We start from the raw sequence: 22,452 nt of genomic DNA, 5'->3' as shown, positions 1-22,452 counted from the left end.
GCACTACCTTGAGATGCCAGACGGTATCTTCGAGCTTGAAGGTCAGTTATATATGATATTATTATTATTTGAGACAACCAGTTGACAGCTGTATAAAATTAACTGAACGAGTGTACAATGTCATTATTTCAGATATGTGAGTAAAGATAAATCACATTAGACTGTTTTAAATTATATCCAAAACTATGAAAAGAAAAGCAGCAAAAACATCATGGGACTCTAACTTCGTTCTTGTTCATTAAAATCTCAGCATCCACAGAAATCGAGTAGAGTAATTACAGTACTTTCATTTTAGAATTGAGAAGGAAATGAGGCAGTCTGCTGTAAAGTTGCTGGAGTCAGTAATTTCTTATTCCCAAATTTATCGAAAAAAAATGTCAAAATTGTAATAATTTTATTTCATTGCATAATTTAGGGTGGAAACGTTTCGATAGAATTGTTTATTGAAGTCGAAGAGAGCACTGTAAGTACTCACTTAACAAAGGAACTTTTACTAGAGCTTCTGTAAAGGAAGTTTTCTTTTCTATAAGAGTATTCCTTAAAAGCATCGCCGAAGCAAATAAGCGCCAAAGAAAGGAAAGAATGAAAAAGGAGAGAGAGACTATAAAAGATAAAGAAAAAAAAAAAACAGATTTCAAGCTGAGTGCGCCGCAGTTTACTGCAGGCTTCTTAAGGTGTTAAAACTTTGAGACAGAAAATGCAATGAAAAGCTTTCTGAAGTACAGCGAAAAATGAAAGTTGCTGAATGGACATTTTGCATTCGGAATCTCATTGTTATTTCGACTGGTTGCTGACTGAGTTATTGATTTCTTAATATCCTCTTTCTCTCTGTCGGAGATGGTGACAACAGCTGATCAAGGAGGAGTTTAATTACTGTTTTAATTATCGGAGATATCAATAAGGAAGAGTGTCTTCCTTATTGATTAGTTAAGTTATTATTAAACCAATTACCGAGTTACAACTTCTTGTTGTCAAACACACTTCATACAATACAATACCAGCTAGTAGCCTGTTTTGCCCAAAGGAAACGTGAATATTATTCAACCAATTTAATGAAGTAGTTTAACTCGGTAAATATTCGAATTTCTGCTTATGTGGCTATCAGCTTTCGTTCGCACGTTACTGAATCGAAATCACGATTTCGAACTCTGTAGAAGTGTACAGGTAATATCCAAAAAATTTCTCAATTTCTTCCCTAACGACTGTATATAGTCTTTCAGGTACTTTACTTTTCTGTTCCTTTCAAGGCAGCGAAATGAAGTTTTCTTTTAAGAGAGCTCTCAGTACGTGAGTTTGCTTGGTTTAGGAAAAAAATGGAAGTTTATTAAGCCACTTTCGTTTTTCTAAACTGACATTTTCTTTTGGTAAGGGCAGAAGCGTTTCCTGGAAAAGAAAATGATGGTAACTGCACAGAGTTCAATATAAAAGAAAAGAAACTTCGGTCAAAATGAATTTCCATTTGATTTACAAATTCCCTTGTGGCTAAGATATTCTTCCTTTAACATGTACATAATTATACATCTTAGAATTACTCTCGCCCTTTATTCTGCCAAAATCTTCAAGTAGGTATCTGAATGCCAACCACTTATCAGACCATGCAATAACACAGCGTTTCTTGAAATCTATTTTGAAGTTGCAGCCTGTTCAGCCACTCATTTCAATAGTTTTTCATTCGGAAAGTTATGTGTGTTCTGAGGTCGATTTGCTGGGCGAAAATCCCGAGTTTCCGGGAGAAAAAAACTATGATACTCTTGCCTGATACCGACTACTCAACCACGTTATTAGAAAAGGACCATGAAAATTCCTCCCATCATCGACGGGACTCAAGCTCAGGTCTTTTCCACCCAGTGTGGGGAGGACGGCGATCCTACCAACTTGCTAACCACGAGGGCCCACGATGAGCTGTCTTTTCAATTCTGTTACTTCATATCTTTGATGTTCTAGCATAGCACCTTCTTGTTAATAGCTGCATTTTATATATATATTTTTTTTTAATTTTAATATTTAGAACCTATCTTAGTAACACAGTAAAATTCCTGTTAAAACTAATACAATTTTAGCGAAAATTCAATATTATAGGCCAGAGGCTTCCAGTTATACAAATACTAATAAGAGATACGAACTAAACTGCAATTTTCCATTGGTGCGGACGGGCAGCTCCTAGTAAAGCAAATGCCCAGTAGATGTTACCAGAGTATTTAGTCAACGTTTATTTATTTAATATTTCGAAAACTTCACTATGATTAAAATATTTCGCTTATTATTGATGCTTTGTAAGTTTCATTTGAACAAATTAGTTGAGGCAAAAAATTCCGTACAATGAATTATTTTCAGTCACCTATACGTAAAATACACCGGTTAACAACGGAAAAAAAACTTGGTGAACATTATGTTTGACTCCATATTGTAAATACAGCCATCGGAAGAAAGCTAAGTTTTAAAAGATGTGACAAAATAATTCAAATCTCATCATTTTACGTTTTTCACATTTTTAATGATTATTCTTGCTGAACTTGACGAAAGTGAAGCGAGGAATGTATTCGATGCAGTAATAAATTAAAATAATATATTTTAATAGGAATCCGTCCACTTCAATCCACTGGAAAAAAGATTTCCAGTGGATTGAAGCTTGTGGAAATCTTCTGGAAATTCTCTTGTGATTCACAAACTAAATCTCGCTGTGGATGTTCACAAGGACTCTTTCCTCCCCAGCCGACCTTTCTTTAGAGTATTTATGAATGATTTGTCTCCATTTCTTCTTTTTACATGTATGGTTTCCACTTTCTGCCTGCATCATGTTCAGAATGTCTCTGCTTCCAAAGATGTTACACATTACGACTGAACTACCAACGATTTTTTGTTGATAAATCGATCTCTATTAGAACCAGTATCATGTTTCTTTGAAAAGTGACGTTCCCTAAACTCAGAGTTAAACTGGCTAACATTCAGCATGAATAATTACCACACAACTTAGTGTCATGAACACACGATATCCTTTCCAATATACTGAGGCTCTTGCAAGGCAGGGAGGGAATCGTCCATCCTGGATCCGTTACTGTTCACACTTCTATTACCAGTCGTGCGTTTCGGATTACAAGCCGGATTAAAAGGCTCACATGCCTCTCTCCAGATCCAATTTAGTAATTTTAATACGACAAACATTTGCTCTTGCTGTACTTCAATTTCTACTCCGAATACAAATCTTCTGATTGCCTGTCGTAGGGTTCGTTTCTTGCGATCTGTTAAATCTTTTTCCTTCTTCTATTTTTTTCCATTTTTTTAATTTTTTCCCCTTTCCAATCATTTCTGGATTGATTCCTTTTTTTCCCTTTCCAATCAATCGGTATTTTACAAATCTTGGAAATCGGAAACCCAACTCTTTGTTTACATCATCGGATTACACTTAGAAACTCTCTTAAATCAATGCATTTTTTGTATCCATCCCTTATCCTATTGCTAGCAGCCGTCCTAGCATGGAGAACTTGGTGGTATGCACGTAACAGATACTTCCAAGTGCCTGCCAACTCTGGTGACATAGAAGTGGCGAACCAGAAGTGTGTTATCCGTACAGTCCTAATAACTGCAGCCAATTCACGCAGCCTATTGTAACGTCACTATAATGAGCACGGGCTATTGTAATGCTCTCTAACAAGAGCCTGATCAATGCATATTACTTGGTAGCGCTCTGCTCCTTTCATAATTGCATGCGATATCTGAATTTTTATTCCGCAAATAACTCTTGTTAGTTTGTAGGGATGAAGTGGCACGAGTCTTGTTACCTCACCATGAGACACGCAAGTTAAGTGCTTCATATTATGTTTCATGCTTCAAATTTCACCGTTAGTTGTTGTACATTCAGAAAGAGGCAATCATGTCCCCATCAGCGCCTGCACTTGTTCGGGTATCTTAGAGAACTGCTTTGTTACGTTATTCATTACAAGTGAATAGAACGGAATCGGGTACTTCAGACAACCTTGAGCAATTTTCAGACCAAATTATGATGAAGACAGTTCAATTTTGTATTATTATCTGTGAAACATTGAAGAACCATTGAAGAGTGGAGGAAAAGTTTATAAGGTATAATCGTTTCGTGATTTTTTAGTCCTTCAACTGAACGGATGGATATTTCCTTCCATTTGAAGTAAATACCATCGTTAAGCAGTCTACGATCATTTTAAGGATTTTTCCTGTTAGGTTTTCAGAATCAAGCCGAAGCGAGTCAAGTCCCTTATACGCAGATTCAGTGTTGAATTTCTATGAAATTCTAAGTTAGTCCATCACTGTAAAGAATAAATGACACATTTCTTAACGAAATAATCATTTAATAAGAATGGAAAGACGGAATTCTCAAAAGATGTCGCCATTTCCCACTACTTATATCCCTGGATCTTTAGGAACGGAGGCCAAATAGAATTAAAACATGATCCATCACATCCTCTTTTTGATAACCAACCGTGAAATCGTGCACTCTTCCGGAACTTTCCAAGTTCTTCGTTTCCTTAAGACAATCAATCTCTGACTTCCTGAGTAACGCTTTTATGAGCCGAAGAAATAAACAACAAAAACAAATCCTTCTTTAAAATAAAGCCAGTTATTTTACAGCGTATTGATTACTTGGAAATGGCGAGGCGAACTGGGCATGCTTCGTAATAAAAAGCTAATAAAAGGAACTTAATAATACTGTCTAACTCATATACGCTCGTCTATCAACTGTTCAAATGTTAATGTCGTATTATTTAAAGATACTCAATTTAAATTTCCATCTGGGATGTAATTGAATTCGCTGTCTGAAAGTAAGCTTAAAGTAATACAGGCCTATTTCTTTTCTTTTCTGGTTTGCTGGGTTTCTTTTACTTCATCTTCTGAAGAAATGCGTGTCTCTGTGTTCGTTCGAAGATCTCATAATATATAGGAAAGTACTTTTTAATGAACAACGAAAATGTAGGTCATAAATTATCAGGGATTAAACAACGTACTCGTTCTTCTAAATTAAAGTTTTAAAAATAAGTCATTTCACAATCAAAACTACTTCGGTTTGGATCTCTTTTGTTTCGTTTTCGTCTAACTAAAAGTGTTCCTTTATGTTTAAAATGGCTTTTGTACGTTATTTATTACACACCCAGACATAATAATATAAGTTCGTACACAGGGAGAATTGCATCATTATATCTGCAAAAGTTAACGTGATTTATCTCCATGTTTTGAGAGCCTAAATCCGACAACTAACATCCCAGATGGGTCCAGTAAATTCGTTGCAAGGCAATTCATTATACGACAGTTTTGTGCATGACAATTCTCTGTATGCGACGATTTGGCGAAAGACAATTGGTGGCCAAGACAATTTGGTGTATGGGCGACAATTCGCTGCATCACGCAGAGATCAGAAACTATCAAAATCGATGAAGTAAAATGTTTAGGAAACAAGAGACATTTTGGGAACTTAGAAAGGAGGAATTCAGAAATTTAGAAGAAATAAAATCATTTATTTTTAATGTATTTTCTATCCTTTTATTTTGTATAAAAGGATTCACGCCGGTACTTCTCAGGTTGGAAAGTGCCTAAGTTGGAAGTTCTTCTTCTGCTTTCTGAATCTTCAATCAACCAGTCCTAGACACTTTAAAAACATGAGCGACCCCCAGAAAAGTATTTTAGAAATTTTTTTTTTTTTGTTTTGTCTCTATACTAACGGCCTTTCACGTAGCATTTTGGTTATTAGGATCCAACCCGTGTGGAAAATGAGGTGGTTCAAATCTCATCACAAAGGAGGAATTTTTATGGGTGGACGCTTAGTTCCTTCCCCCACCAGATAACTTTTTTTTATGAAGCAAACAAAGCAACGGGACAACACTATATATATATATATATATATATATATACTGTATGAAGACCTCAAGCATGAGAGGTATTGGAACCTGTAGCACTTAATACCGTGCATCGATGGAAGGTTGAAAAGATGAAAGAGGACACCTGTTGACATTAGACTTGAATTTCTAGGAAATACGTATGAAGGGAGGTTTTTCCAGAAAGCGGAAGTCGAAGAAATAAATAAGAAAGAAGAAAAGGTCCTGTGAGTTGGATAGCAAAAGGATGCTGACGGGTTGCAGCATCTGTTTGGAAGAGAGAGCGGGAATTATAGAAGCCAATTCAGAAGAACAGTGCCCATGGAAGTATCTATAGAAAACGCATTCAGCAGAAACAGAATGCCTATGAGACAGAGAGTGGAGACAGACTCTGTTAGAAATGGGTCATCAATTAACCCAACTACCCTCCTTGGAACGGAAAGTAGAATCCTGACAGATGTTTTGGGGGCACCGCTCCATGTACAAACAATATTCCATGGTAGGGTAGATTTTCGATTTCTACAGATTAAGCAGGTATTTGAAAGAAAAGTAACACCAAGAGCGAAAGAGAAAACCCAGTTTTTAGATGCAGAGGAAGCACCATTTGTGATGTGCTTATGCCAGAAAGATTAGAAGTCAGGGTAATCTCCAATAAAAATATGTGATCACGGTTAGAAATGTGACTGTCATCGAAGATAAGTATAGGAGCAAAAGAAACCTTTTTGCGAGATATAAGACAGGACTGAGTTTTAGAAGGATTGAAATGAACTAAGTTATTTATGCCCCACTGGGGAATTACCTGGAGATCAGCATTTAGGCAATTGGTGGTACCCATTTGAGAAGTTGAAGCTGTTTGAACAGGGCAAGGTTTCTCAAACTGGAAAGTGGAATACAATATGCTATCACTATTGGTAGGATTTCCGGTCAATGTAAGAAGGTCATTAATATAGAAGAGGAAAAGGGTGGGAGAATGCACTGCACGGGTCTTATGTGCCGACTCCCCATGACCTTGCTTGTTTGATGCAAAAACAAACACCCTTTTAACTAGCGTCCTCCATGCTAAATATCTTTTGGCGTACCATCTCTCAGGAGCGGAGAGAACCGCCATGAGTCCTTGTAAAAACGCCTCATTGGTCCAGAACGCTTTTCCATTTAGGGATTCGGACTCCAATTCTGACGGTACACAATTTCGGGAAGCTTACCCGCCTATCCTTAGCCCATCCACGGTACTAGCCTTCTTCCAATAAAATCTATAGCGCTGATTGAGAATCGAACGTCAGAAGATGCTCTAATCCACCATTAATGATCTTTATTTTTGGTCTCTAGAACAATTTCCCAACCCGCGTGTATTTCCTAGAAATGCAACTAACAGAAATGAAAGTAACGTACACACAAAGTTCTTTTGTAACCCGATCTTCAACCTCTCCGTGGAACTTTTTTTAATAAGAACTCGCCAAAAAAAAAAAAAAAAAAAAAATGGAAAATGTAAATTAAAAAACGAAGATGAAAAGTACGCTCTATCAAAAATATAAAATATCAAGAACGGTATCGTCATCATTAAATTCACCGTTTATAGCAGGAATGTTAAAAGTTGGCAATTTTCTGTCTTGTTTTTCCATACGCCAAATCCTTCCAAAGAATTCGTCGTATTCACTAAATGTCATTCACCAAATTGTCTCATACACCGAACTTTCATACAACAAATTGACGTGATCCCATCCTAAACTGTTTAAAAAGGCAAATGAGAAATCAGTCGTTAGGGTGAAAAGTACGGAAGTTTGTCTGAAATTGAGCGGATCACCAATAAATTCATAATTTAATTTTTAGCAGCCATGTGGCGTCGACAGTGCGTTGCTTTTTACCATCTGAGTCCTGCTTGTTAGTCAAAGATAAAAAAACACTTTATTACGTGTAAAAGTATGTTTTGAACATAAATGATCTAACTTTAATGTTATTTGTTATTGTTACAACGGTTTAATAAAACTGGAACAAGATTTAACTCAAACAGTTCATTAACTGTTTGTAAGTCATCAGTGATATCTTGTTTTCTGTGTAAAGTTGTGATATAATTTTTAAAACGGAATAATGTGAAAAGGCCACGAGTTTCCTGCAATGAAATGGAATAATCAAATAACAGTAACCTTTTTGTATATGCATTTTTCAGTCGTGCATTAGAATTAATCCTAGTAAACCAACTCTCATCAAAAGTATTTGGCGTTATTTTTCATCGTCATCTCTCTCTCTCTCTCTCTCTCTCTCTCTCTCTCTCTCTCGCCAAATGCTGATCCTGCCATATGTTGCATTCGAATTGACTTTTAATCTATCCAATGTCAGCAGTTTGCCTTACAGATTAATCGAACCTAATGTTGCTTTAAAAGCGAAATGGAAGCAGCCGAAATTGGAAATCATCAAATCGATAATATATTCCGAGACACTTCTGCCATCGCAATTAGAAAAGCGATTGAATTAGACTAGCTCATGCGCTACAAATTTCAACAGCCCAGCAAGAATATATATTTCTTCGAATAAGCTATTTCTAAAATGAAACATATCTTCTATACATAGCATAATAATTAAGAAACTTATTGAAACATAAAACCTGCTAAAAGTTGCATGCCTTAAACCAGGTTAAAATCAATGCATAAAACAAGTTCATTCGATCAGATCATCAGAGGAAAATTTTCAAAGAAATTCCCACTCACTCTTCCCTCAAAAACACCATATTTATCAGTCAATTAAGCTTTGGTTAATAAAGAGAGCTTTATAATTTTGCTTTACTATACACACACAAATGACATGTGTCTGAAGTGAACACCAAGATACTTGAAATCGGAAGTATCTAAAACTTTGGTCAGTTTTGATTTTGTACCTTGGCAGCTAAGGCCCTGAATTGTCATTATGCGGGGGGCATGTAAATTGCGTGTATTATATTGTCAATCTGCCTGTTTCGGTGATTAAAACGTCCGAATTCCAGGTGGATTACAATCTGTAATCATCTCCTGAGACCGAAGAACAAGACCACTGCAAAAAATAACCATAAATATTTCTTCTATTGAGATGAGACTTGAACTAGCTGTTTTCCATATCACATGGTGCATAAAGGTACCAAGTAACCTTGACTTTTTTTTGGCCGGTGCATCAAAAGCGTGTGGCTTACTTGCGCTATTTGGCTAATACTAATACTGTCCTGGTCCGTTTTAAGGAATTTTTATAGTTATGATAGTTCAACAGAAATTTCTTCTGAGATATGGTTCCAGATGCATGAGGAGAAAAATTGCCTTTATTTAGGAATTTAAAAAATTCATTACTATAAGGAACTTTAAAGACAGTACTTTATCTGATTTCCTTTTCTGTCTATACGACTAGACTTATTTACTTTGTCCTAAACAATGCTCCTGAAAGCTGTTATTCTTTCATTACAATGTCGAAACAGAATGCCATCAATTTCTATTTCAATTCCTCTTTCAACCTGTAGTCATCTTAATACATTTTATTTTATCAAAAACGTAATTTTAAAATTAAATTAACGTACTGTATCTCGTATTTGATTTTAGAGACAGCGGGTATTTCAAAACAAAAAAAAAACAGGAACAAATGTAAACAAAATATACCATTTTATGCCTTCCTCTGATGGAAAATGAGCGAGCGTAGATAAAAATATAATGCTAGCAGTCGAACAGCTATTGTGACATTGCTTTTTGCTATCGATAATGCGCCGGCTTCTCAAAGAAAAATAAATTTGCTATTGCTTCTCAAAGAAAAACAATATGCTATTGCCATTTAGAATAACAGTATCCCTAAGGTTTCCAACGTCCACAATCCTTCGATTAGCATGGCTTTTAGAAATATTACCGAAAATTCTCCAGTCTCGATGGGACAACCTTTTTTGCTTAAAGTACATGCATTTATAACATCTGAAACGGCTTGTTACTTGATGTTTTGTAGGCCTTTAGTATTTACGAACTTCACTGCATTTTTGAGATTTATCTTTTACGTTTGGGTAATTATATTGGTGTCCATAAAAACTAATTAACTTGCAGTAATTGACCTACAGAGCCCTCCACACGCATGCACTCAGTGATCACTGAATTATGACCAACTCATCCATAATGGACTTTGTACAGGCTCAACACAGGTCACAGTTGACAATGCAATACAATATGGGGAATGCAAGAATAATATCCCAAATGACGATGCGCCTCACACTCAGATGTATGGGTTTCCACGACAAACGACTCAAGAGATCTCCTCACCGCTGATCATCGTCGACAACACGCTGGTTGGACACTTGAGGACTAGAAACTAGTGTGCTGTTAGGATGAGTCCAAATACCTGGTGCAACACGCCGACAAACACCTTCGTGTGTGTGTGTGTGTGTGTGTGTGTGTGTGTGTGTGTGTGTGTGTGTGTGTGTGTGTGTGTGTGTGTGTGTGTGTGTGTGACGCAAGCAACACAAGTCCATGGACCCATTGTGCAGGGTGCCCACTATCCAGGCTGGTGATTGCTTAATATAGGGCATGTTTTACTGGCAAGAACTAGGATCCCTGGTGCGTATGGTTCACTGGTGAGGTCTACCGTCAACCCTTAGGAGAATATGCGATCCTGCCCTGTTGCATTTTTTCTGGACATGCAAAACGGAATCTACCAAGACGATAATGTGCCGTGTGATCGAGTCCGCTCTGTGCACGAGTGGTTCGAGGAACACAGTGAAGATATCAACCATCTTGATTGGCCTCCAAAATTCGTTTCACTTCAATCCAATTAAACACCTGTGGGATGTTTGAAGTGAGGCGCGTATGGACACGTAATCGTCATCAGTTCCGTACTGTGGAAAGCCTTGCAGGCGGCAGATCCCTACGGACGTATTCAGACATCTAGTGAAGTCAATGCCTAGGCGAATAGGGGTAGTTATCAGTGGGAACGGTGGCCCAACAGTATTAGGTAGGTGGTCATTGTTCAGTGATCATTCAGTATACATTAAAAAAACATAGGAAATAGTTATAATATTTAATTTTTGTAGTTATGATAGCTCAACAGAATCTCTGCACGAATGTACGGTTTCCGATGCATGAAAAACAATCTTTATTTATTGCGTTTAAATTCATTACTATAAGGAAGTGTAAAGAACAATATTTTATCTGATTTCCACCTCCTATAACTAACAGTTACATTCTCCAAAACAATGCCCCCTAAAACTATTCTTTTTTCATTACAGTGTTGAAACTAAATTACACTTGGTAAGTTTTAATACAGCCGGATAAGTTTCGGGTAAGCGACGATGAGAATAAGGCCCTAGGACATAAATGTCTCTTATCATAAATCTATGTGCATTCTATGTTCATCCTACATTCCTGTTTATACAAGAATAGAGACCCAAGTGGTTTTCGTTCCTATCTCGTGGAGGCAAACCATACATCACTATCAGTCTAAGAGTTTTAGTACTGTACTATGAGAATCCCATCTCGTCTGTGAAGAAAAAAAAAAAAGTAATAAATAATAAAAAACTTCAGGTCCATGATACAGTCCACAGTTGGAATTGTGAATCAAGTTCGTAATATAGTCCCAGGTAGCGAGTCCTATTAATTGATCAAATGAGAGAATATTGCTGAAAATATCATTTTAGTGGTATTTTGAACTGAAAATATAAAATTTTTGTGGTAATACAATTTATAACGATTATTATGTGATTACCTAAAGTCTACTTCAAATAACGGAATTCCTTTATCCCTCCACAAGGAATAGTTTATGCCAGTAGATAATTTATCTTCTAACTCAATAGGTAATTCCTTCTTTATTAAACAGTTGTATTAATCTGATATCTTTTTTTTTTATATATTTTAAACAGAGTAACCACGGGGGTGAAAACCTATGCTGATGGCGTCACAGAAAAGGATGACGTCATTAAGTAAAGGAATTCTGGATGGAGCTTCATTAAATCTCTTGGTAGTAATTCTTTGTAGTCTCAGAGGTATGAATTTTCTTTACATTATTATTAACGATGCATTTGATGTCATTTTATTTATACCACTATTTTTACATTATAAATAAAATAAACAGCATCTCCCATCGAAGTCCGATATTCTTTGAGCATAAACCCTGTCTTTAATGCCTCCATGAAATTATAAGGTGAAGACCATAATCTAGCAAAACGTTATAAAAATACCACCCAGAAAGAAAAATCGACAGTCTGAAAAATCAGATCAATTCAATGTTCAGGAAAAACTCGCGACATCTACGAGCACAATTACACATCTTGTTAACGCTCCACATCATATTTTAGTGAAGAGCTCTTCATCGCAGCCTTCCTGTTAGAAAAATAAAGTTGTTAAGCTACTTTTCAAGGAGGCTTGGAGAAAAGTACGCGAATTGAGTGGGAGTATTTCAAATGTATCGAAACTATCATTTAAGATTAAAGGTGAACACGCATTTTATTAATTTCCGGAGTGAACGTCTTCCTACTCTTCGAACTAAATTCGCATTTGGTCAAAAATTGAATCGAAATGCATTTCTTTTCTTTTTAAATCGGGGATAAATTAAAAAATAGTGCTGATTGTATCGCGATTGACAGTTCGCTGGTAACGAAATGGTACTTCCATATTACAGATCTGGGAACTAGTTGTTGTTGTTGTTATTTGGTTTTTAGGAGCATTAGCAACTAAGGCCATATTGCTCCGGTGCGGTGGTCATTCCCTGACCTTTCCGCATCCTCCGTATTTGGTGGTGACGGGCTCGAACCCCGGTCTAATCAAGAAGCGTGTGCTACGCACTGCTGCTCCTTCCCACCTGGCTACGGAGGCGCCTTCTGGGAACTAGAGGCAAGATTGTGTTGCAAATTAAACCCCACACAACTGAGCTGACTTGAGAATTGGATATTTCATTAAGGTCATAAACCAACAGTTGCACTGAAAGAAAGCAGAACCAATTAATTGGAATGACGTCAATGAGATCGATCCCAAGCATGTGTTAATGTCAGTAATTAAAACATAATGAAATATGTATCTCTTCCATGTATGCTTCAGTTCTGCAAATTGCACCGCCTGGAGTCTAGGTATCTGCGAGGCGATATAATTGAAGTGTTCAAGGCTTTGAATGGGTTAAGCAAGCTCAGTGCTGATGGGATTCTTTCTCTTGCGCAGACTGTGCACACGAGGGGCCATAAATTCATATTGAGGAAGGATAGTTGAAGAATAGATGTGCGGAAGTTTGTTTTTAGCCAACGTATGGTTGATTCCTGGAACAAACTTGGGTCTGATGTTGTGGAAGTGTAATAAATTCAAGGAAGAACTAGGCAAACTATTGGAGGGTTTTGGCTGTTACTGTATAAGCTTGCTTTTTTTTTTATCATTTGCCACCATTAATACTAATACTAACGTAACTTTATTACCCTCTATTTTATATTTCTGAATTTTTTTTTTTTTTTTTTTTTTTGCGGTTTTCGATAATTCTCATACTTTTGAAAGGCAGGATTTTTTTTCCTGCCTTTTCAAAGGAAAATTGTCAATTATTGTCTTCTCTAACATGTTCCTTTGATCCATAAATGGAACAAACAGCGTCAGCCCTACACGTCGCCTAGAAATAGCCATGTTTTTTGCATTTAAAACAGCGAATAGGATTTGGAATATAGAGTCGGATTTTGCAGTTTAATTAACCATCTTTAACTCTTTGTGGGAAGATCAGAGTGCTGAAAGTTAAAATAATGGACTGATTTGGAGGAGATACCATCCTTTTTAATCTTAAGTCTTCGTGCTCGTATCACCTTTCACTCTCTAAGCTCCTGGATTAGTTCTTTTAAGACAGTGAACAGGTCCATTCGCTAAGAACACCTTTGGAGGTATTCAGCGTGTTATGGGGTGTAATTGATACCGGTATTCCATTAAATGTTATCAGTTTTAAGAGTTTTAGATGGTTTTGGTTTGATTCTTTTAATGAGGAGATCTCCTGGCTGGAATCGTTCAACCATTCTCGGTGATGCAGCAAGAGATTTCAGACATTTCTGGATTAAGAAAGTGATAGCTTTCCGACATTACTTGTGCAGAGAGTGCATTACCAAGATATTTGGTATGTCATGATTTTGTACTTCTGTCCATAGTCGCTTCGGGTGATTGAAGTCATATTCTTTGAGGGGGTTGTCAAGTCTCAAGCCTATATGCTCTAATGACAATATGTGTCTATGTTCATAGTAGCTCTTTTAGCCCTGGGAGTGCAACTCTACTGCCCAGGTTTCCAGCCCAGCTGCATGAAGGTAGATGTAGTGACTAAGCAGGAATAAATAAAGCCGCACGTTCAAGTGAGGTAGCAGTAAATTACAAAAGGATAATGCAGTAACGTTGCAAGAGGAAGCACAAGTGAAAATCTAATTTTGAATTTCCTTATAAAATTACAAGAAACCCTTGATCACCAGAATGCTTGGTATCGGGACCAAGAAGTTCATTCTCAAAACTGGAAAAATTTGGGTAGGAAAAAAATATTATTCTGTCAAGACTTGAACACAATCAGTTCATCTGATAAAGCTAAAGATGCCAGTAATCCCATACCATATTTTATACGTTCTGTATTTGCGTGTACAGTTACAAGATAAAAATACCGCTTTGTGGACTTCAGATTAATATATTCTTTACTTGAATTCTGAATATTTCTAGGGAATTCATTATTTAACTGCTGCCCGTTTATTCAAATTATTATCACTTTATGCGATATGAAGCTCATGAAAACATCATTACAATGATAATAAAGAGGTAAAACTCATCTGATCATTTGCCTAAAGTAGATTAGCAAACTGATAAAAGCACATTGTGTAATGATCAGTGTTATGAGAATATATCATATCGCATTATCAGAATCCTCTGCAGTGTCTGTAATTATATTGTTCTAATCGACTCTTATAGAACAGCGGGTTTATTTATGCTAACAGGATTCACATTTGGCCTCACCAAACCACTACACGACAAAATTCGAATGATAAACTACTCCCTTAAACTTCATGAAAAATTAAAGCTATTCGGTATGCGATATCGGAAAGATGATCATGCACCACAGAAGGAAATGCAATCGACAACTCGCCTATCACTCTGAAAGAAGATCAAGCAAAAGAATATTCGTTCATAAATTATATCCATGATTGACGTATTTCTGGTTGATTTATGAACTAAACTTCCATCCGATCGCAGGTGCGGACATTCAAGGTATAAACTGAGCAGATTTATTGATATTACTTGAATAATCGAATGCCTGTATTCCCTTCTGCTACCGAGAAGCAACTGCCCCTGCGCTTGGCTCTTTTACACCGCATTATAATTATCTTTTCCGATTACAATGGATAACTTCCACTATAACTAACAGTTTCGCTTATTTGGTTTACTTATATTGGATATGTAACCTGAACGACCGCCTGGTGATTCAACTTTGAAACGATACCTCATTCGTTTTTCATGAAAATCGAAATGGCTATAGGGAAAAGAGTTTTTATTGAAGAACAGATACAGTGGCCGCCGAAGCCTTCAAAGCTGAAATTCTTTATACGAGGCATGGTTAATAAATATCTCCCCTCAACTAGAAACATCTGAGTTAGGAATTTTAAATTTGGACAGAAATTTCATCATTCTTTGGGAACCTACTTTCTAAAGCTGCACGTTTCATCTGTGGATAAGCTCTTTCAAACTCTTGAACTCGCTTCAAGCAGAAAACAAAGCTTCCACTTCATCAGTTACCTCCTCATCGGTCTGAAATCTGTGGCTCTGTAATGGTTCTTAATTTTGGGAAGAGGAAGAAGTCTGAAGGCGAGAGGTCTGGTGAACAAGGTGAGTGCTACAAATTTTCAAAGCCACACACCTGATTGCAAAGTCCACTGTGAGAGCAGCCTTCTGAGCAGGAGCATTGTCGGCTATGAGGGAGACACCTCTGGATAGAGTCCCTTGTCTCTTCATTTTATGGGAATATGAACGTTTCCATTGCTTTGTCATCTGTTTGTGGCAGTGTCACAGTGTGACATATCCAGAATTCATCCATCGTCACAATTCGGTCAAAAAAAAATCTACAAATTTCTAACAATTGTGCGAAGCATTTGAAGAGATGTAAATAATCTCGGAATACATCGAGCTGCCTCCTTAGACATAAGCAGGAACTCGTGCATTATGGAACAACAAATCCATAACTAATGCTTACTTCACACGTCTGTCTTCAAGGACCAGTTCCACTTTAGCCACAATGGCAGGGTCTGTGGCTGAACTGGATCTTTCTTCTTTGGTCATGGTGCACGCTGCTTCGCCCACGCTTGAACTGCGTTTTCCAATATTTTGCAGTCTCATATGATGACCAGTCCTTCCCATATACAATTTTTATCTTCTCATAGATTTGTTTTTCTTCTTTGCTTTGCAACTTAAGGATTTTATAACGGATCCGATCTCAACCTTCTCTACATACCACCTCTTTTTGAGGTAACTCTTTATTGACCTTCGCTCGTACAAACTGCGTTAATTTTAATAAATTATGGACTGTCATAGCGTATAAAAAAGAAACAGTTTTTTTAAGGATTTTTATTGAAGAATGCAGGAAGAACGACTACTTCAAAAATACTGTTTATCTTCTTAACGAACACACAGACACCAACGAAACTATAATATACGTTTCCATGATTTGCTTGTGTCCATGGAATTTAAGTAGGACCATTGTAACCACAGATAAATTGTCACGTTTTATTTCATGAATGATATAAGTGAAGAGAACTGGCAAGTTGTGCACGGTAATATTTTAAAACGGATATATTTAACAGAACAAATCATCAGAATGCATAGAAGAATTACAATAATTTTGTACAGATATTTAGATCGTTTATATGTAATTTGTGCGCTATCTAAAAACAAATGTATTTAGCATAAAAAATAATTGACAGTCCGTGCACTTGAATATAAAGTGTTTTGCTTTGTTTTTTAAAAATTGTTTTCTATAGAGAACACGTCACCCTCTTAGCTGAGCAGCTATAAAGAGGTTCACTGAAATAAATTGATTATAAGGGACCGAGCTATGGTTCATCTCAAGAAATTGTAAATTTGTAAGGCATAGAAAACCGCATAATTAAAATTAATTTTAAAAAAAGTCCATCCAGCCAAACTCTCCTTGATGCCTATGAGGTTTGAGACTGGTTTAAATTGACATCATTCCAGGTAGTTCAACACCAATTCATCAAGCCTATCTAAAGAAAGCCTATCTAAGGCAATGGTTAGGCCACATCTTTAATACTATGTACAGGGTTGGAAGCTTAATGTTTGGAAGGATGCAGATCTTTGAGAATGGGTGCAGAGAAGAGCAATAAGATTTGCTGAAGTACCAAAGAACATTCTTACTAAGAAAGACAGTTATATAAATTGCAGCATCTGCAAGGAAATCCGTTTTTAAAGCTTTAAATGGGTTGGGTAACTAATAGCATCCTTACTCTTTCTCGAGTAATGCGCACAAATGGACATAATTTGAAATCGCAAATGGATCGCTGGACAGATGTGCAGAAATTTGCTTTCAGCCAGAAAGTAATTAATTATTAGAATAAACTTCCCCCTACTGGATGGAAGTAGGCAGTTTTGTTAAATTTAAAGACTGGACAGATTATTGGTAAGGGACGGACAAATTTAAGTGAATATGGATGAGGCTGCATAAACTTGCATTCTTGCATCATAGGCGCGTTAGCATACATGCGTAAAGCACCTGTTGTCTCTTCTTCACCATGTCAGCCCGTTCACATGTAATATTCGACTCCCAGTGGATGGTTTTTCATGAAATTTTATATTTTGCTCTTTTAGATTTGTCAAGCCTTCCCAAATTTCTTTAAAATCGGACTTACAGAAATCAGGAAATTATTATTTTCTGTTGGTTATCAGAAAAGTCATTGCTTTCTGCTGAATACGTAAATCATGAATTATTAATATGTGTTTATTATATTAATTACAGCAAAACATTTAAAATATCAATTGTTATTAAAATCCAGGAAGAAATAAACAAACCGCATTACGAAAGTTGACAGATATTCTATGATTGTTTAATTTATTAAATCTCAGAGCCTGAAATACGTGTTGTATTTTACGCGCTGTTGATTATAAATTATTACAAAACGTCAAGCAAATATTACCTTGTCAGACATGTGAAGGTGAAGTGAAAACAGTTACTTTTATATTTTATTAGTTAATCGATTAGTAATTAACTGGTAACAAGACAATTACAATATTAAAAAAATGAAAAGAAAGAATTCAGTTAATTTAAGAAATAAAAATCTAACCCTCCCCCCGAAATCTAATGCGCCTTGTATATTAACTAACTTCTTTTTCTACTACTGATCACACATATTTAAGTTGTAACGGTAATATTTTATTTTCATTCTCTTCTTTGCAGCATATGGACTTGACTGTTTCAAGTGTGTTTCTGTTGGAGGTGACAACCAAGCTTGTGAGGACCCCTTTCATAACAATTACACAACGGACATCCTTGAATCTCCATGCTGGGCTGGACGAAAACACAGAGATGGTCTATTTCCTGCTACAGCTTGCATTAAACTCTCGGGAACTTATGGTAAATAAATGCACATGTAAAAGTACCTTAGAATTTGCTATGGAAGTCCCTCACAGAGCTGGACTCATTGAAAGGGAACATCCCTCTTAACGAGTCCAGGTTTGTGAGGATCATCACCAAATACACCACCTCATCTTAGCTTCCAAAGAGGAGGTTAGTGCATTTATGGCTAAAAAACTGAAATTACGCTTCTCTCGTGCGCATATGCTGTTATAGGAATTCCTTTTGTGCGCATGATCATGCTAAAATGCTATTTTGCATATCATTATTGGGTATGGAAATTCACGAAAGAGGGGAAAGAGAATTCGCACTGCAACTCAGAAAATAAAAATGAATGATTCGGTGAGTTTTTGGTTAATTATTTTGTAGGGGAAGGAAATAGATAAATCAAATAATGAAAAAAAAAAAAAAATCACGATTGGTTAAAGCCAAGAACACAAACATAAATTACGAGCAGTTCATAAGAAAAAGTATTTCGATATTCGATGTATAAAATGAAATCTGAATACTTTTCAGATGAAAAGTATTCATTTGAGCTGCCTCTCTGTCTCTGTGCCATATTACGTGAATAGAACACGAAACGTCCTAAAATAACAGCACGAATGAAACATATTCCTAATACAGTAGTTAAAAAGTTTTCCATTTGATTATTTTTATTAAGGTAATAAATATTTTATTTCATAATAGCGTTATTATATATAATCCCATTGTTTGTTATCATTTACGCTAAAATGAGAAAAACCAATGTACATATTGGTGCATAAATACTGTTAAGTGTATGTGTACTGTACATCTAATTCTTTCCCTATTTCGTTTGTAAAATGTATATATAATGTTCCTATATATATATAAACATTGCATATTCGCGAGAGGATTGGAATTATTTCAATATTATTATTTCAATTGTTTAGCATAAACATGCTAAGGAGGCCCCTGCCATCCTAGAATGTCAATGCTAATTCAACTTCTTTTTCTGCATATTCAGATAATAAGTAATATTAGCAAAGGTATTTCAGTCACGAAGTGACTTCGAACATCACAGAAACATTTAGTTTAGGAAATAATTCTCAACGCTTTTCAAATTCTAGCCACGAACTTCGTTGGGGAGCTCTGGTTTGGGTGTTGAAGGTCTACAAATATAATTATGTGGGACAATATACAGAATTTTATTTGCATCCTTTTATATTTTCCTTATATTCCTTTATTCATTAGTCTGACAGACTATTTTAAGCAATTTTTTTTTTTATAAAAGGTCCTTTTCTTAATTTATTCTTCCATTTCTTTTTCAGAGGACACAGGAGACTCTATGATTGTACGTGGATGTGCTCTGGACAGCGGCACACTCACTATCGACACTGAAATAGTCCGCATGAGTCACTGTGGTGGATTTTATTTCGACGAACGCTACGTCAGCGGATGCTTGCAGAGTTGTTCCGAGGATGCCTGTAACTCTGCGATCTCCAGATCCAATAATGTGCCTTGGAAAATCATCTTCAGCTGGAGCTTCTGTTTGGTGGTGACTTCGTGGTGGAGCCGTACTAATTAAAGAAGGCTTCTTAATTGCCACCTCCATATCACCTGTCCAGCTGGTCGAGCCGAAATGAGCGACAACTGCATCTATTGACTCTATTCGTCCTGCATGGTTCACTCAAAAGATTCATTTCTGACTGTCACACTTCATTAATACAAAGTGGCCCAAATGTAGTCGCGATTCATATCATTCTTCATATTTTAAATACTTTTTGACTGACCAAGATGAACAACCCAATGCCCAATACGAACTGCCTTACAATTTCTTCTCTAATTCCAACGACAGAGCAGAATTTAACCATACTGTACAACCAGAAAGGGTCAATTTATTATTTGAACTGAAATAGAAGTCAACGTTTTAGATATTTTCATCAGAGAGAAAGGATGCGAGTCTGTGATATGATGTTTAGGAAGCTCACGCTGGGTTTTTGATAACGAATGTTGTTTCATTGGAAGATCGATAAAGTTTATAGGGTTGCCATATCTTCAAAAGTTCAACAAAGAGAGAGAGAATGGTTGTTATGAATTGAATCTCCATGAATAATATTAACTAAAAAGTATAGATCCACACTTAGATATAAAAGATTCCTAATATATTCTAAGTAGGCGTGAGTTATATTTCAGGGGCACGAATAGGAAATTGTTTATTGTGTGTATATATATATATATATATATATCATACAACATATTCTAAGCTTTTTATGCACAACAGTTATATGTTAGCGAGATATATTCAGTATAGAGAGAAGTATTTCCACTATTTTGTTATTCAGGAAGTTAAAAAATTTCCTCAATATACTTTCTTTCTTGAGAAGACAGTAAGAGAAATCCTAGCCATGTTTGAAAGTCCCATTATGAAAACAGCAATGCTGTTTCATTATTAAACTTGAGTAAGCATCCATGGACAATTTCTTTCACAAGAGATGAAATCTCGATCCCCTTATGTTAACTAAGGGTTAAATAAATATACAGTAAGTTATAAAAATCAATTAGGAGATAATTCTTCGATTATTGGTCAAGCTGACCACCGTAATTTATTTTGAATCTTACTTTACATGAAACTGTAAAGAACAGGACTAAAACAAATGGCTGTGCTTAGATATTGCAATGATTTCGGACTTCCTGAAACATGTAACATACGAAGGAGTGCGGATGAATTCTTGGCCTATAATAGATAGAAAGATAATCCAATTATACACATAGTTTATTCGACATATTCCCTTTTCAACTCAATCACTTTTTGCAACGGTGTTCCAACATTCGTAAACTCTCAAATAGAAATCGAAAGACTGCTCCCCAAACTAGGCATCTGTTGCTCCACACACTTTTTTGCAATATGGTGTATCAAATTTGATACCGATTAAATGTTGTTTTGAGATTTCAGAAGAGTTAATTTCCCGAGAGTGCAAGATCTGGTGAAGGGATGATGAAGAAACCATAAGCATAGTTCAGTCAATTTGGCACGTGTTCGATGTGCTGTGTGTTTCAGAGCTTTATCCTGCTGCATAAATGGCACTCCAAGGGCGAGTTCTCCCCTGCTTTCAGTTCCTCCTGTAGTTCGTCCAAAAGTGATGAATAATGCTCAGAAGTTACAGTTTTACCATTTTCCAGGTAGTCAGTAAGGTAAATCCCAAAAGACCTTCCCAGCAGAATTCTGAGTGCGGAGCTTCTTAGAATTCTGCTGGGAAGGTCTACAGTAAAAACTTGTGAGGGGAGCAACTCTGCCTCTAATTCCTTCGACTGTTCTTTGGTCTCTGGTTTCATCCATGGTCACAATTAGCCAAAAACGTCACTGTCACCTTATTGAAAGTGGTGAAGAATAGCAGTTTAATGGAGGACACATTGTTGCTTTTCATCAAAATTCAGACATTTTAGGACAATTTGGCGGAAAGCTTTCGCAAGTCCAAAGTCATGAATAACATATCCAACACGTTGCCTGGATATGTCTAGAGTCTCAGCTAGCCGTTTAGCAGAAATTCGTCTATCAGACGAAATTTCAACCATTTTAAAAATAAAAAGATTGAAGTACTTTGGGCTGAGAATTTATCAGCACTCCCTCATAACTCGTGCCACCATTTGAGATCAAGCACAATTCATGTATGTTTTTAATAAGTTAACTATTAATTCATTACCATAAATGTAAAACTATAATAAGGAAGCCATTATTGAACAGTGTACAGTATTTACCTAATTATAAATTAAATATATACTAATGTGTATTATTAGCTATGTACGTCTGTGCTTAGTTAATTTGTGGAGAAAACAAACATAAAACTGATGAGACTTCTGTTTAATTTATCCTAAAAGATTTAAGATTTTTTAAGCTAACGAAACAAAGTAAACTGTTTTGGCGTACACTGTTTCTTATTTCTTAGCCTTTATTGATCAATAGTAAACAGACTGCACTCTTCTAACAGTAAATTAAAGGGACAACTTGTAACGTATAATCAATAAACAAAAAATAAAAAAATATACAGTTTTAACAGTAACTTGCTAGCATGAAATTTTTTTCACAGATGGGATCTTAAAG

At 36.1% G+C, this 22,452-nt stretch overlaps 1 protein-coding gene across 1 annotated transcript in view; it reads left to right on the top strand.

Annotated features, from left to right (window-relative positions):
* Positions 1–20,544, top strand: part of LOC150078440 (uncharacterized) — an 80,061-nt gene extending 59,517 nt beyond the window's left edge. The window contains exons 2-4 of the mRNA XM_090384881.1: positions 11,686–11,808; positions 18,216–18,392; positions 19,682–20,544. Coding sequence (XP_090241007.1) covers positions 11,709–11,808; positions 18,216–18,392; positions 19,682–19,938 — 534 coding nt within the window. The 5' untranslated portion in view covers positions 11,686–11,708 and the 3' untranslated portion in view covers positions 19,939–20,544. The remainder of the gene's footprint in view (positions 1–11,685; positions 11,809–18,215; positions 18,393–19,681) is intronic.
* The last annotated feature ends 1,908 nt before the right edge of the window (positions 20,545–22,452 follow it).

This window comes from Mastigoproctus giganteus, chromosome 11, assembly GCF_048544385.1.
Source record: "Mastigoproctus giganteus isolate SK-2022 chromosome 11, ASM4854438v1, whole genome shotgun sequence".
Lineage (NCBI taxonomy): Eukaryota > Metazoa > Arthropoda > Arachnida > Uropygi > Thelyphonidae > Mastigoproctus > Mastigoproctus giganteus.
The sequence above is the reverse complement of the archived record's forward strand: the minus strand, read 5'-3'. Positions and strand labels throughout refer to the sequence as shown.